Source organism: Homarus americanus, unplaced genomic scaffold (genome assembly GCF_018991925.1).
Source record: "Homarus americanus isolate GMGI-L3 unplaced genomic scaffold, GMGI_Hamer_2.0 scaffold30108, whole genome shotgun sequence".
In the NCBI taxonomy this organism is placed as follows: Eukaryota; Metazoa; Arthropoda; class Malacostraca; order Decapoda; family Nephropidae; genus Homarus; species Homarus americanus.
The window spans coordinates 3,102,065-3,116,584 of NW_024748109.1; the positions used below are offsets into that span (position 1 = coordinate 3,102,065).

Sequence of the window (14,520 nt, forward strand, 5' to 3'; positions counted from 1 at the left end):
CAGGCAAATTACTGAAAGCAATCATTTCAAACTCTATTCGAAATCAACTGGAGAAACACAAGTTGATCAATGATTCCCAACATGGCGTTCATGTGTAATTAATCTATTAACATTCTTTTCAGCTGTTTTCGAATCAGTGGACGAGGGGCACGACTATGATGTTGTATATCTTGACTTTAGCAAAGCCTTCAGCCGAGTCCCCCACGAAAGACTACAGTGACCCCTCGTTTAACGAACGCCTCGGTTAGCGAAATTTCGGTTAACGATTTACCTTCCATAAGGATCTTCAATTCGGTTAACGAACAAAAATTCGGTTAACGAATTTCTTACGAACCGACCTCAACATGTTTTCACTTGCACTGGCCGGGCAACCAGCTTTAGTATCAGTCCGCCAATACATTAATCGGTTCTAGGGCTTAAATTCCTTACTATTTTAGTATATATCAAGAAGTTTATACTATTCAATAATTTTAAAAGTTTAATATTAACTTTTTTAGTCATTTTAACAATTATTGAACATAATTGAAGGTAAAGAAACTAGTTTCTGGCGTGCCATCCAGCCTGTTAACACACCAGACAGGCGTTAGTCTCTCTCTGTTTTCAGTGGAGGTAACATCTTGCTTGAGACTCTCTTCAACTAAACGCTTTTTTTCTGTGTTTCCAAGCAAATTATTGTTCATTTTGAAATATATTTTACATATTGACAATATATAATGCAGTGCAGTGTTGATTTAAAGAAAATAATCTTGAAATACACCAAGAGAACTAAAATTTTATGGATGAAATGGTGCCATGGGGTGACTTCTCTTCCACCCCAATGCCTTTTCTTCTTCCTTCTCCTCCACCCCCATTCTAATCCCCATCATCATCATCATCATCATCATCCAGGAGCCTTCTACATACACACCTCAAAGTAAGTGAACTTTTCTACCATTTTTGTTGAATTTAGGAAATTTTCGGTGAGCTGGAACCAATTACCGAAAAACCCATTGAAACAATGGTTTCGGTTAACGAACTTTTCGGTTAACGGACGACCTTCTGGAACGGATTGAGTTCGTTAACCCAGGGGTCACTGTAATAAGAAAAGTGGAGGCTCATGGCATTGGAGGCGATATTGTAAAATGGATTAGTGCGTGGTTACAGGACAGAAAACAGCGAGTGAGCATTAACGGCACTAAATCCGATTGGAGCAACGTCACAAGTGGAGTACCCCAAGGCTCAGTACTTGGACCATTATTATTCATTATATACATAAACGACATAAATATCGGCGTAGACAGCAACATAGGTAAATTTGCTGATGACACTAAAATAAGGCGTGTAATTAAATCTGACAAAGGACTTCGCAAAACTACAGGAAGATCTAAAAAAAAATTTGAATGGTCTGAAAAATGGCAGATGAAATTCAATGTGGGCAAATGTAAAGTACTTAGTCTAGGAGATGTAAACAGAGAAATTAGATATCAGATGAACAACGATGTTATAGAGAAATCCGAATGAGAGAAAGATTTAGGAGTAATGATACATAGGAATCTTAAGCCAAGTAAACAATGTGTATTTGCTCGAAACAAGGCGAATAAAGTACTCAGGTTCATACAAAGGAGTGTTAGTTACAAGACTAGCGAGGTCATCCTGAAACTATATCTTGCGCTTGTGAGACCTCACTTGAATTACGCAGTTCAATTCTGGTCACTGTATTACGGAATGGATATAGAATCCCTAGAAAGAATTCAGAGGAGAATGACAAGACTAATCCCGGGCAGTAGGAACCTCGAGTACAGAGACAGGTTAAAGCAGCTTAATTTGCACTCCCTCGAGAAACATAGAGTGAGGGGCGATATGACAGAAGTGTATAAATGGAAGTCAGGGGTAAACAAAGGGGACAAAACAAAGGTACTAAAACTATCCAACCAGGAGCGAACTCGTAACAAAGGTTTTAAATTATAGACAAATTTAGATTTAGGTGCGTAATAGGTAAACATTGGTTTGCAAATAGAGTAGTGGATGAATGAAACAAGTTACCAAACATCATCATTAACTCAAATACGATGGATAGCTTCAAACAGAGGTTGGATGGATATATGAGCAATAGGGGTTGGTGTAAATGGGACTGCCCAGTATGGGCCAATAGGCCCGCTGCAGTTTCCTTCATTTTTATGTTGCCCCAGTATGTAACTGGATCTATGTCAGTCTTAACTTTTGAAAGAAACTTGGACAAAGCTTGGAGAAATCAGGATTTGCTGTATGTTTACAAAGCTAAAATTCAGTTCAACAAAATTATCTCGACCACCACCACGTATTCAGGTGAAAGTTTAGAGCTGGATACACAGGTGTAACAGCCTTTTTCCAGAACATCATTTGTGAGTATCTGTGAGTATGAAATGTTAAGTAAGGTTTTCAAAAGCTACATTAGTTTTTTTTTTTTACTCCACAATTTCCCTCCACTTCAAAGCCCTGCCCATTTAGAACAAGAAATATTGTTGGTAATTTTATTGGTTAAAATACTTGAAAAATATAAATTTCTGTCGGAAATGCTATAAAATGATTTATTTTCTCTTTCTCCCTATATGACTCAATATATAAGTAAGTGTTTGCAACTTCTAAATATTTAATAAGTACTTTCTGTTTAATATGGGTAAGACGTTAGGTAAGGTTAGGTAGGTTTCTTTGGTGAGTTACGTAAATTTCTAGTAAATGTTGCCTCTTTAAAAATAAGCAGTGGATATTTTGTAGTGACCAGATAAGTTCCTATTACTGCTATTTTACCATGAGTATGCTCTGATAGGCTCATCGCCCAGTATCAGCAAACAACACGAGAACTATATTTGACCATGAATCTGGCGGCATTTGCCATTTATTTTGCCGTGACTCAATCTTTGTGTAGCTGTAAATATACCTAACCATATTTCAGTTGTGCATGGAAACTTATCATTATAAAAGAGGCGACATTTACTAGAACCTGACCTACCCAACAAAAGAAACCCACCTAACCTTACCTAACTTCCTAACTGGGGGATATTAAACAGAAGGTACTTAGCCAATCAGAGTGCACTCAAGGTAAAATAGTGTTAGATTATCATTCGGTTTAGTACATATTCAAATCGCAGAGAAACACTTACTTTTAGGCAATTTCTACCTCATGAACACACTCCTCAACCCTTGATGCCTCTTGGAAATGTGTTTCTTTCAGAAAAATCGCACAAGTGAGGAACGCCTAAGAAATTAAATAAATAAATCTCCACCTGTCATTTCTTGTCCCACTGCGAGCTGTCTGGAGCCGTGAGGCGTGTCACACTGCCTGCCATTTTTTATCAAGATTGACGCATCTTTTTTTTCAAAAACGACGCACTTCATGTGGAAACGGAGGTCAGATCTGAACAAAACACGTCAAAATACATCAGAAATCAAACATTTCATGAAAAAATTCGAGGGTGTGCTAAAACAAATAATTACCTAGCGTTAGTAGGAATTTGGCCGGTCACGGCAAAATATCCACTGCATTAAAAATACTTAATGATAAAATCTGTGGAAAAAATGAACGAAATTGAACAACTCCTGGTGGTAGTACTGTTCTCAGACATTTTCCTCAACTTTTTTGAGGAAAGAGAATGGTATGTATAAAGCTTACCAGTACCATATATACAGTACAACACTAGAGCATATAATTATTTCAACAGTTGTAATCTTGTGCACTTCCCTATTTATAACCTTTTGTGCCCTTTTAACTGCTTTAAATATTTATAATTATACATATCTGAATGCAAAAGTCTCTTCTATGATAGTAACAATTCCTAATGAAGTAAATTACAGTACTGTACAACACATCGCTCTTAACTGAGAAAGCATATAAGTAAATTGTAAAATTACAGTATACATAATGTAAAAGCTGTACATGTGTGATAATAGCTGCTTGGAGCACTAAAGAAACATAATGATGCAATCTAGATGGTGTGAACCTTAATAATGAAAGCAATCTCAGGCTTAGCAAGCAAAATCAAAATAAACCCTTCTTAGATAACAGCTTCATTTCCAACTAAATATATTATAACACCGAAAAAATGTTGCTTCGTGTTCTTTTTAGTACTCACCGCCTGGAACTCATTGTGAAGTCATGGAGAAAGAACGAGTGGTAGAAAAGTTCCAGGAGGACAAATGCCCAGCGTTGATCACAAACAAACACTACTGCCACCTACTGGACCACTCTCCCTGCCTCTCATGAAATACACCAATATTGTCAATTTCGTTCATATTGTTAAATAAACTTTGATTATATTAATCTCATAAATATATATGCTATTATGGATCACTTTGAGATTTTCAATAAAAAAATTATGAACTCAAAAAATGTTGCGCTGGTGTACATTCAAGTGTTTTAGGTGTTAACTATTGAAGCCTCGGACCCTGAACCCTTTACTACAAGCCTATTATCTCCCTCACTAACTTCATTTTCTTTAATTTTCGTATATGGATGAGAATATCCATACGATACATAATTATCATAAATTATAAAAAAAAATCAGGTTACACTGCTTTAAAAATTAGCTCAGTAAAGTAATTATCTTGGTGAGGCTCGGGAGGGACTGGCGCCACTTGTTGACACTTGAACAGCTGTTGGCAGAACTGGGCCCTTAGAGCTGCAGCTATTGTGTAGTCGTTTACTATGGACGGCGATGACGACAGTAGTTTTATAGATGTAAGGAGACGTTTAATCTTTATCTTCTGAGTGTTACTATTATACACATATTACGGTGAATTTTTACTTTCGGACATGAGTCCCTATGGGTTGACCAATAGGTTTTTCCAGTGTATTTTAGTGTGATTTAAACGAATCTGACCTTCATTTTGGGCGGAAATTGCTCATTTTTACCACCCCCCAACAATAATGGGGGGGGGGGGGTTGGGAGAGCCTGGGAAATGGGGGTTTTTGGGTGGGGGAGTAAACAAAAACGAACTTAACAAAACCTAACCTAAGCCAACCCCTAGCCAGGGGGTTCCGCCCACAGACCCCCGGTAGGCCTAGCTTAAACTAACCTAGGTAAATTTATAGTTCACACAACTCTGTTAGAAACTCAAAACTATGTTCTTCTGATGTGTTATTTTATTTTGATTGGTTCTGACCTTGATTTCTGTCAGAAATTGCATGCTTTTTAGTTATCGCCCCCTTCTACCCCCAACAAGATAGGGTCTCCTATTGGGAATCGGGGTTTTGGGTGAGACGTTTTCCGGCAAATATCATGGCAGGTGAATACAAAATACACCAAAAAGCACAAGAAAAACACATAAACCTAACCTTTTTTGGGGTGACCTAACCTAATGTAACCTTAGCTGACCTAACCTTACATGACCTTACCTGACCTAACCTAACCTAACTGTCATGGTGATTTTACTAACCAAATTTCACTGTATGAGGGAATCAATGTTATTTCTTACCTTATTGGCCTGGTTCTGGTTTTTCGTCAGATTCTAAAAATGTTCCTGTGTAATCATTGACGGTGTACGAACACCGTCTCCTCTTTGTTTTGGGAAAAAGGAACGAGTTACTACAATGCCAACTATGTTGGTCTTGGTGATATTTACACTCCTTATTACACTTTACTGAGGTCGGGAGAACACTGTGAGAATGTGAGATCTAAAAAAATGCTCAATATAATTGAAGTGACGCCCATCGCAGACTTCCATGGTCGGAAATGAATTTGAATTCCAAAATATGAGAGACCCAAAATCACAATCGAATCTGATTGGGCAAAAAATACTGTGATTTCTAAACACAGAAGCCACAATTCATTTTAATCGGTGGCAAAAAAAAAATGCTTTTGATTGGCTGCCTGACGTATACGGAAATGTATGCGCATGACAATTTATGAAGGTAACACGGAGTGGAAGGTCGGGTAGGCGATAATGACTGAAGATTAATGTTAGAAAATATTGAAAGATTTGGCATGTGCTATCTCTGTTATTATACGTTTCAAATGGTAATGTAATAGAAGAATATTATCTTAAAATTAGACGTATTTTTTTAATATGATAATAGATTTGGCTCTAAAATATTGTTGTTGATGATGATGATGCCAACACTTTTTTTCTTATGGACAGTACATGGCCACTTTCCACCTACCATGGGTTCCTCACCAATGCCATTAATCTTTACTTTTTTCCCACCACACTCACTCTCATATCCTTTAACTCTATTCTCTTCTTCCATATCTTCAATTTCTTAAATTCCACATCAATGATAGCTAAGGGTGTACCTAGGTTACCAATCTATGATCTGATTTTACTTGTAAGTTACTTAGTAACAACAGCCTTGGTCATATAATGGGATCATGGGATCAATTCTTCATTTCTTGGTTTTATTTTGAGGTTAAAAGTCAGTGCTGTTGATGTAATTATAAGTTTATTAGAAATCCTTCAATTAAATACAGTATTTTCTTTTCAGGATTTTTTACAAGAAGTATTTGAACCTGCTGAAGTCAGTAACTTAGCACAAAATAAGCCATTTCTGTGTAATAAACAGAACTACAATACTCTTCTAGATTCCACTTCTCCACTGAAGATGACTTCAAGTACCCCACCATTAGAAATTGATAATGGTCGCAAAAACAGATCCCAAAATGCTGAAAATCCAAAGGACAAATCAAACCTGAAGTTTATATCAAGGGAAAATGGATGTATGGAAAAATTTACATCTAATGATAGTTTTGATTTTGATGATGATTTTCCCTTTGATAATTTTGAAATTGAAGAGACTAATTATAAAAAATCAGTCATAACGAGCACTCCACCAGATTCAGAATTTACCCAAAGCTCAAATATCAAAATGAACAATCAGGCTGAGATTAGCAAAGAGTTTAAAGCAAGTAATTTAGTCAGTAATGACACTGAAAAAAGGATTGATTTTAGGTCTAGAATTCTCAGAACATTAAAAGAAAATAAAAATTTAACTTCAGTCTCTCAATACAACTCTCCCTCTTCAATTTCATTACAGTCAGTAAAAAGCAACCTTATTGAATCCTCTCCATGTTTGTATGAAAATAACAAAAAAAGAGTATCTCCAGAACTCAGCAACATAAATAAAGAAGTCAGTGATTCATCAATTAAGAAACCATGTAAGCAGATTCATAGACCTGATGAAATCCATCCTGCTAACATCCATTCCCCTAGAACAACTAACAATATTTTAGGCAACAATAAAAAAGCAAATTTTCATCTTAATGCCAGTAACCAGTGGAAGACATGTTCACTTCCTCAAGGAAATAATCCTCAGTCAGGGCACCAGCAACACTCGTCAATTTCAATCACACCAATAAAGCCACCTCAAGTTAAAGTCCAGAAACTGTCAAACCCTGGGGGCCCTGTCATTCAGAAGAGAAAATTTCCAGGACCTGCTGGGATTTTACCACAATTGGTAAGTTGGACTGTCTATAGGAGTGAATTTCACAAATTGATACAGTACTGATTACAGAATTATTACTGTATTTATTTTTTAGCATTTTATTAGGAAAAGAGTATTTTATGAATTTTTATCAAGTACAGTAAACCCTCGAAAACTCGGCACATATGGGGCTCTGGCCTTGCCGGGCTATCCCAAATTCTGACTTATCGAGGCACTTTCCCCCTCCTACAAAAATAAACAATACAAAACTATCAACCCATATACAGTATGTGTACTGTACATGTAATTACTAAATGCAAGAGGGTAACACTTACCAGCACTGTGGGCAAAGAATGAAGCATCATAATAGAAGACACAGATGCATGGTAGGTGACACAGAGGCATGGTAGGTTATGCCGGTGGCATGATATGCCAAAATTTTCCCAGATAATTTATATATTCGTATTTCCTGAGTTATACTAATACATTCCAAGACCATATCCATGCCAGGTTATATGAAATTCTGAGTTATCAAATGCTGAGTTATCGAGGCATTACTGTACAATATTATGGTCAAATATAGAAATGTTTTCTCTGTAGGCCTTTCAACATATTTTTACTACTAAAATGTAATTATTTCAGGGTGTGAATATTGCTGTTCCTAACATCCAGCAGTTACATGAGAAGGAATCACCTTCATCTGTTGTTCAGGTAGGTTATATGCATAGCAAAGTTATTAAAACACTTTCCATAAACTAAGCTTGAGGGTTAGTTACATTCTTGAAAAACCTCACAAATGCAGAAACATTGGTTCAGTGGGAAAAGGGGTAGGTTCTTGGTACAACTAAACATGGGGGAGAATGGTAAGTTTAAGAACAATGACTACCATAAATATTGTATCTGTAAATAATAATACATTCTAAGCCAGAAGGATGGCTCCTTGGGAGATACAAAGGTGTGTGTGAGGAGGGCTGGAGATGGTGGTAGCTGACTTAGTAGAGGTTCTTTGGATTTCAGTTTATAAGAGAGACATGTCTAGATGGACCATTTCTCATAACACTCCTAAAAAGTGAGGTGCTTCCCCATTTGGAGTAGTCACCCTGTCTGGTCCCCAAGATATGCTAAAGAATACTGTACAGCACCACAGTTACTCATAGAGATTGGAATGCTTGCAGTTGCCTAGCTTTTACTATAGATACACAAGGGGTGACTTAACCCCCAGGCTTTGGTTCATATCATATGATTTATGTACTTGTATTTCTTTGCTGTTCACATCATGCATGACCAGTTTGTGAGAATAGATTTTTTATTTTCTTCCCGAACATACCCACGTATAGGGGGGTATGCCTACCATAGCCTGATGCCTGTCCCACCAGGGTGACAGCTTAAAGGGACCGACTGGCAGTTATTCTTGAATGTGTAATTTGTTTTTGAGTGTTTTGGGGGGGGGGGGGTTTTTGTGAAAATAATTTTTTTTAAGACATACAACATTGATTATTTTATGATATGATAATAAATATACAAAACACTTGAATTTAACTTACCACAACCGATGTTGAGTGCTGCGTTAGGCGAGGTGGTGAGGTAAGGTGGTGCAATCAGAGTTACTGGGAGGGAGACGGAGGGGCACTACTGGCTCCTGCCTCGCCCTGTACAGCATTGTAGCAACCACCAAGAAATCTACACAAAATAAATTTTATAATTCCTGCAATTTTTTTCTTATAGTATTGAGAAAAAATGAACTTAAAAATTTCCCCAATTTCCGTAAGGGCAAATTTTTTGTTAGTATCCCGAATTTATTGGTCATAATTTACAAAATCCGGAAGAATGAATTTCCGTAACCCGCGGGATGCCTGTAGGCTAATTATGCAGATATATATATAATTTAATTAAGAATCATGATCACTTCATGAGCCTAACTGACTGTAACCTTTGTGAACCAGCTAGTTTCCACTGTAGTTAGTCGATTAAGCTTTGATGTCTTAGGAATTTGCATAAATTTCAATGAGAACTGAAGACCCATTGGTTCAGAATTTTATTTTGGTAATTTTATTTTTTGTTTTTTCCAGGATGTAGTGTGCTCCCAGGACTCTGCAGACTACTTTTCTCAGGGACCTTGGCAGCAGATGATAAATGATTTGGACCTAGATCTGACTGAAACAGTGTCTCCTTTGAAAGTGTTCAATATTAAATGGGTACTTCGTACAGCTAGCTTGAAAGGTCAGGCAGGAGTGCGCAAAGTCCCATTTTTAGCTGTAATAGTGCACAACATTGATGTTAAACATACAGATGCTACAGCGATATTAAAGGATCCAACAGGTAAGCACTGTAATTCTAGGTATAACTGTAAGCCAATTAGAAATGTAATTTTTCTTACAATAACTGGCTGGGAATCCAGCTTTGCAGAGTTTCCTTTGAGGGTCAGCTCATAGCCTATGTCCTTTACTACATTATCAGTTACACTCTATCCACCACACAATCTAAATCTACACTACATCCACATTGCTATCATCTACACTACATCTGTTACACTATTATCTATTCTTCAATTTCTCCATTACACTACATCAACTACATTCATCTATGCTACTTTAACAACACTGTCATTTAGACTACTGTACATGTACAACAGTCAACAGCAGAAGTTTGGCACGAGCTAACCTGCATGACATGAGGCAGGTGATCTGGTAACACTGTATAGGGAAGAGTTGACAGATACAGTATGCTTTAAATGGCTATAGTGCATTTTTTCTCAGCTGAGAAAAGATGCCCTACCCCCTCCTCAAGAGATACAGCTGATTGGCTGTTGCAAATCTGTTTGATTTTGTCCTGAATTAATTATGTATTTCTAATACAGGTATATGTACTAAGACAATAGATATTTTTTAAGAGATGATTTAAAGGAAGGGAGTGTAGTCTTTGCTCGGATGGGTGGGGGTAAGTTCCTTCACACCCTGATATTTTATGGAGGTCTGGGACTGAGAGGAGCGCATGAGGGGTGGTCTTAGTAGCTCTGGGTGCCTTAAGTTGTATCTCTGATTATTCCGGAACTGGAAATAATTATTGTCAAGCAAGTGATTGATAGATTTGTAAACAAAGAGGGCACAGCAGTAGGTGTTAATATCTTCGAATTTTTTCATTTTCAATTTTGCAAATTTTTCATTTGTGTGATATGTTTTTTTACAAGTAGGTCTTTGTCCGTACAACTCTCTTTTGTGCAGTACCCAGGAATTGTGTTTTTGGAGAGCCAGAGACCCCCATAGTGTGTGACAGTGTATCAGGTGTTGGTAAACAAAATCATGATAGATTTCTTTTATTGCTGTGAGAGTGAGTGACTGTCAAGTGTGATACAGGATACTGCACTGTTTATTGACTTTACTGTGAATGGCTTGTATGTGGTTTCTCCAGTTAAGTTTCTCATCAACAATAAAACAATAACTCCGAGGAATTTAGTATTTTGTTCGCGTTTGAGGACTGTATTACCAAGGTACAGGGGGTCCAAGTCTGGGGTCAAATTTTCCCTCTATGAAAGATAGTGTAGTGGGTTTTCTCAAGGTTTAAGGTCAGTTTATTATGTATTACCCAGGTCCTGCCTTTAATCAATTCAGTGTTCATAGTTCTCATCAAGGAATGGAGGTCTGAGTTGCTGGCATAGCGATTACTATCGTCTGCAAATAAGTTGTATTTTATGAGTATGCTGGCGTGGACTATGTCGTTTATGTACAACAAAAACATTACTGTACCGAGAATGGAACCTTGGGGGATGCCATACAAGATTGGCGAGGAGTCAGATTGGTGATTATTATAGCAGACATACCTGTACTGCTTCCTGTAAGCTCACATTGTTAACTGTGTTGAGTGTAGTAATTTCTAACTTGTATCAATTGACCATGTGGTCAATAGTAGAACCTGTTCCCAATAATGGATCTTACTGGCTGAGTTTGCCAGAACTTAAAAATGTCCTTTATTGGGAATATCCGATATTGAGAAGGTCTACTGTAATGTGAAGGAGAGTGCCATACAATAAAAACAGTAATGAATTAGGGGAACACTGCTATTTAAATTTAGGAAAACTTTTCTGTTGTATACAGTGATATCCCCATTAGCAGGAATAATTGATGCAGAGCTCTTCTGGGAATGAGAAATTTCTGGGTATGGAGACAGATTTTTTCATCCTAGAAAAAATCGCACATCCCTGGAATATTTCCAGGTACTGTACTGTACTGGGGAAATTTTCTGAGAGTCTAAACTATGCATGTCACACGGACAGGGAAGCACCGATTATACATTTGGGTGCATGCCACATTAGCATTTCGAGCATTTAGTGCCACCTCTTCCTCCAATTTCCTTGTTAGCTTCAGATGCATAAGGTGTAAAGTGAAGAGCATCAGACCAAGAATGAAAGATTGATACTGAAATACCATTTTAATACCAAGCCTGGAACTAAGGAGATCTCACATGCCTGGAATTCTAATATGAGTAACCCAGGTGGTGGTTGAGATGTAAGCATGCTAGAGTGACATTACAACTCTCCTAATTGTGACTTTTACTTTCAACAATCACTTCTGGAACTTGGTCTTGATCAGAATGCGTGCTTGATTCCTGAATTAGTTTTAACTTTTAATATCAAAGGGTCTCCTGGGTCCTTGGCCCATATGCACTGTGGTTGCTTAGTTCTAGTCTCAGCCATAAATGGGATTTCACGACCCCCATTTTTTTATTAGATTATATAGGGCATGAAACAGTAAAATATCCTTCTTCTTTTTTTGGCAGGAGAAATGAATGGGACAATTGCAAGTTCAGTAATGGATGAATATGGTCCATTGTTGCAACCTGGATCTCTGCTACTTCTCAGAGGTGTGACTGTGCTTTCACCAGTTGGTATGAGACCAGCTACTGGATTGAGGGAACACGCTCGACGACACTACCTCAACATAACTCTTAACACTGTGCTCACAATTTACACTCCCGATGAGTTTGGACATGCCAATATAACATCTATTGGAAGAGTTGATAAAAGGGAATTGTGTAGAGAAGCAGCTGCCCCAAAGATTGCTGGTGGGTCTCGAGCTATTGTTGAAGAAGAGGAAGAGGAAACGCTCAAAGACGATTCTTTACAACATCGATCCCTCTTCTCCAATGTGACTAGCTGCCATGGTCGGTTAGATCAATCAACTTCCTTTGTGCAAATTCCTAATTATAGATCCCCAAAATTTGAACTGAATCCCAACTTACAGATTAACCTTCCTCAGCCTCAGAGATCAAATCAACAGTACTCACCAGTTAATATCCCTCGCTTTACAGGGCATGCTAGTTGTAGTAGGCCTAGGCTGCCATCTTCAGTCCAAAATGGAAAAATCATGAGTCCCAGGATACAGTCTTCAGTACCACATTTACAATCTAATATCCAACCTTCACCCATCCAGCCAAAAGTGCCAGTCATTTATAAAGGACCTACAATAAGACATCCATCATTGCCCATTAGTAATGCATATGATGAAGGAACTAACAAAACATCAAATTGTAACAAATTTTCCAGTCAAGATGAAGAGAAAGAAGTCAATGATTTATTGGAAGGAGTTGACACAGATTCATTATTTGGGGATTTTTAGTTAAATATTTGTGACTTTCAAAATTAAAAACTTTGTAAATAATACAGTGTACATAGCCTTTAATAAATTGAGATTGTTAAGACATTGTTAAAATCATATTTTTTTTTTCCTAATTTGTACATATAGAAATACGTACTCTAGGTCAAAATGTAAACAGTATACAAATTTCTACTCAGATGTAAATTTCAAATAAAGGATTATACTTTTGTTGTTACATTCATCCAGTTTTTTTCTGATTTAATAGTCCTTAAGTAAAAGAGATAGAAAGATTTTTATATGGGATTAGCATGAGAGTATGATGGAATTGGGGTTAATGTACAGTCCTGGACCAAAGTTCATGATACAGTCAAGGTGGAGGGTAAAAATTCTGCTCCCACCTTTGCTGGGCGGCAGTTCATTGTCTGTCCATCACCCCAAAACACAAGCAAGCACCCAAGCAGTTGAACATATTGAGCTCTGATACTTCTATTTCTCAATAAGGACTGGAAAAGGATCTCATTGTTTTGCATAATAAATTCACAAAACAATTTACCCAATCAAGTTTTACACTATTATATATAATAGCGTATATCATTATTAGATAATTATTACATAATCTTTATAATACAGAAGACACAGTGAACAAAGTGTGTCTTGGTGGCTGGGGTTGCAACGATAATATCAGAATCCTCTAAACTGTTTCCTCTCAGAGTGGTCGTCAGTATACTAAACTTGAATATGGGGGTTAATATGGTTTGTAAGAGAATGCCTTATCACCCTCCATGATAATGGCCTTATCATAGGGTCTACCGCATGTAAGCTTGGCTTGATCCGCATGATGGATGACATGATGGGAGTATAGTGGACATATGAGCATTGAGCAACCCAATTAATATAAAAATGTGTCACATCACCATTGATTAGGGTTTGAAAGATAAGTAAGGTAAAAACAACCTAACCATATTTTATTATTAGGTATACTCGTATAGGTAACCCATAAATGTTGCCTCCCCCCTTCCTACCCTGAGCAAGCATGCACTTGCTGTGTATGGCCACCACCCCAACCAATCACCTCAACTCAGTTAGGTGGATAGTCTCCATCTGCTTTTACTCCCTGTTATTTTACTTCCCTTTTCTATTCTTTCCTTCTCCCTTTTTTCTCCTATCTCATGGCAAATTCATTTGCCACTTTACTTCATTATCATTATCTAGCTAATGTTTATAGACTCAATACCTTTGTAAATACTGTATTTACAGTTATAAAAGGTAAAACAATTATTCTAACAATCTATTCTTTAGATTATAAAATTTATGCATGATACATGTTGTTACAAAAATTATTCATTCATAGCCATGGATGCCACAAGGTCTTGCACCAGCAACGGTCTATCCCTGTAGTATTCCCACTACTGTATCTGTTAATGTGCACCATAATGTCAAATAATGTAAAACTTGGTTGGTTAAATTCTTTCATGAAAAAACTACCAGAGCTGACTGTTGACCTGTGAGGGTGCTTGTTTGTGTGTTGCAGGATCTTGAAAAATTTACCCCAACTTT

At 37.2% G+C, this 14,520-nt stretch overlaps 1 protein-coding gene across 1 annotated transcript; it reads left to right on the plus strand.

Annotated features, from left to right (window-relative positions):
* Positions 1 to 4,532: 4,532 nt before the first annotated feature.
* LOC121880055 lies at positions 4,533 to 13,204 on the plus strand. The gene is made up of 5 exons (XM_042387059.1): positions 4,533 to 4,693; positions 6,437 to 7,405; positions 8,015 to 8,083; positions 9,442 to 9,691; positions 12,146 to 13,204. Exons 1-5 carry the CDS (start codon positions 4,661 to 4,663, stop codon positions 12,982 to 12,984), a joined length of 2,160 nt encoding a protein of 719 aa, XP_042242993.1. The 5' UTR covers positions 4,533 to 4,660; the 3' UTR covers positions 12,985 to 13,204.
* The last annotated feature ends 1,316 nt before the right edge of the window (positions 13,205 to 14,520 follow it).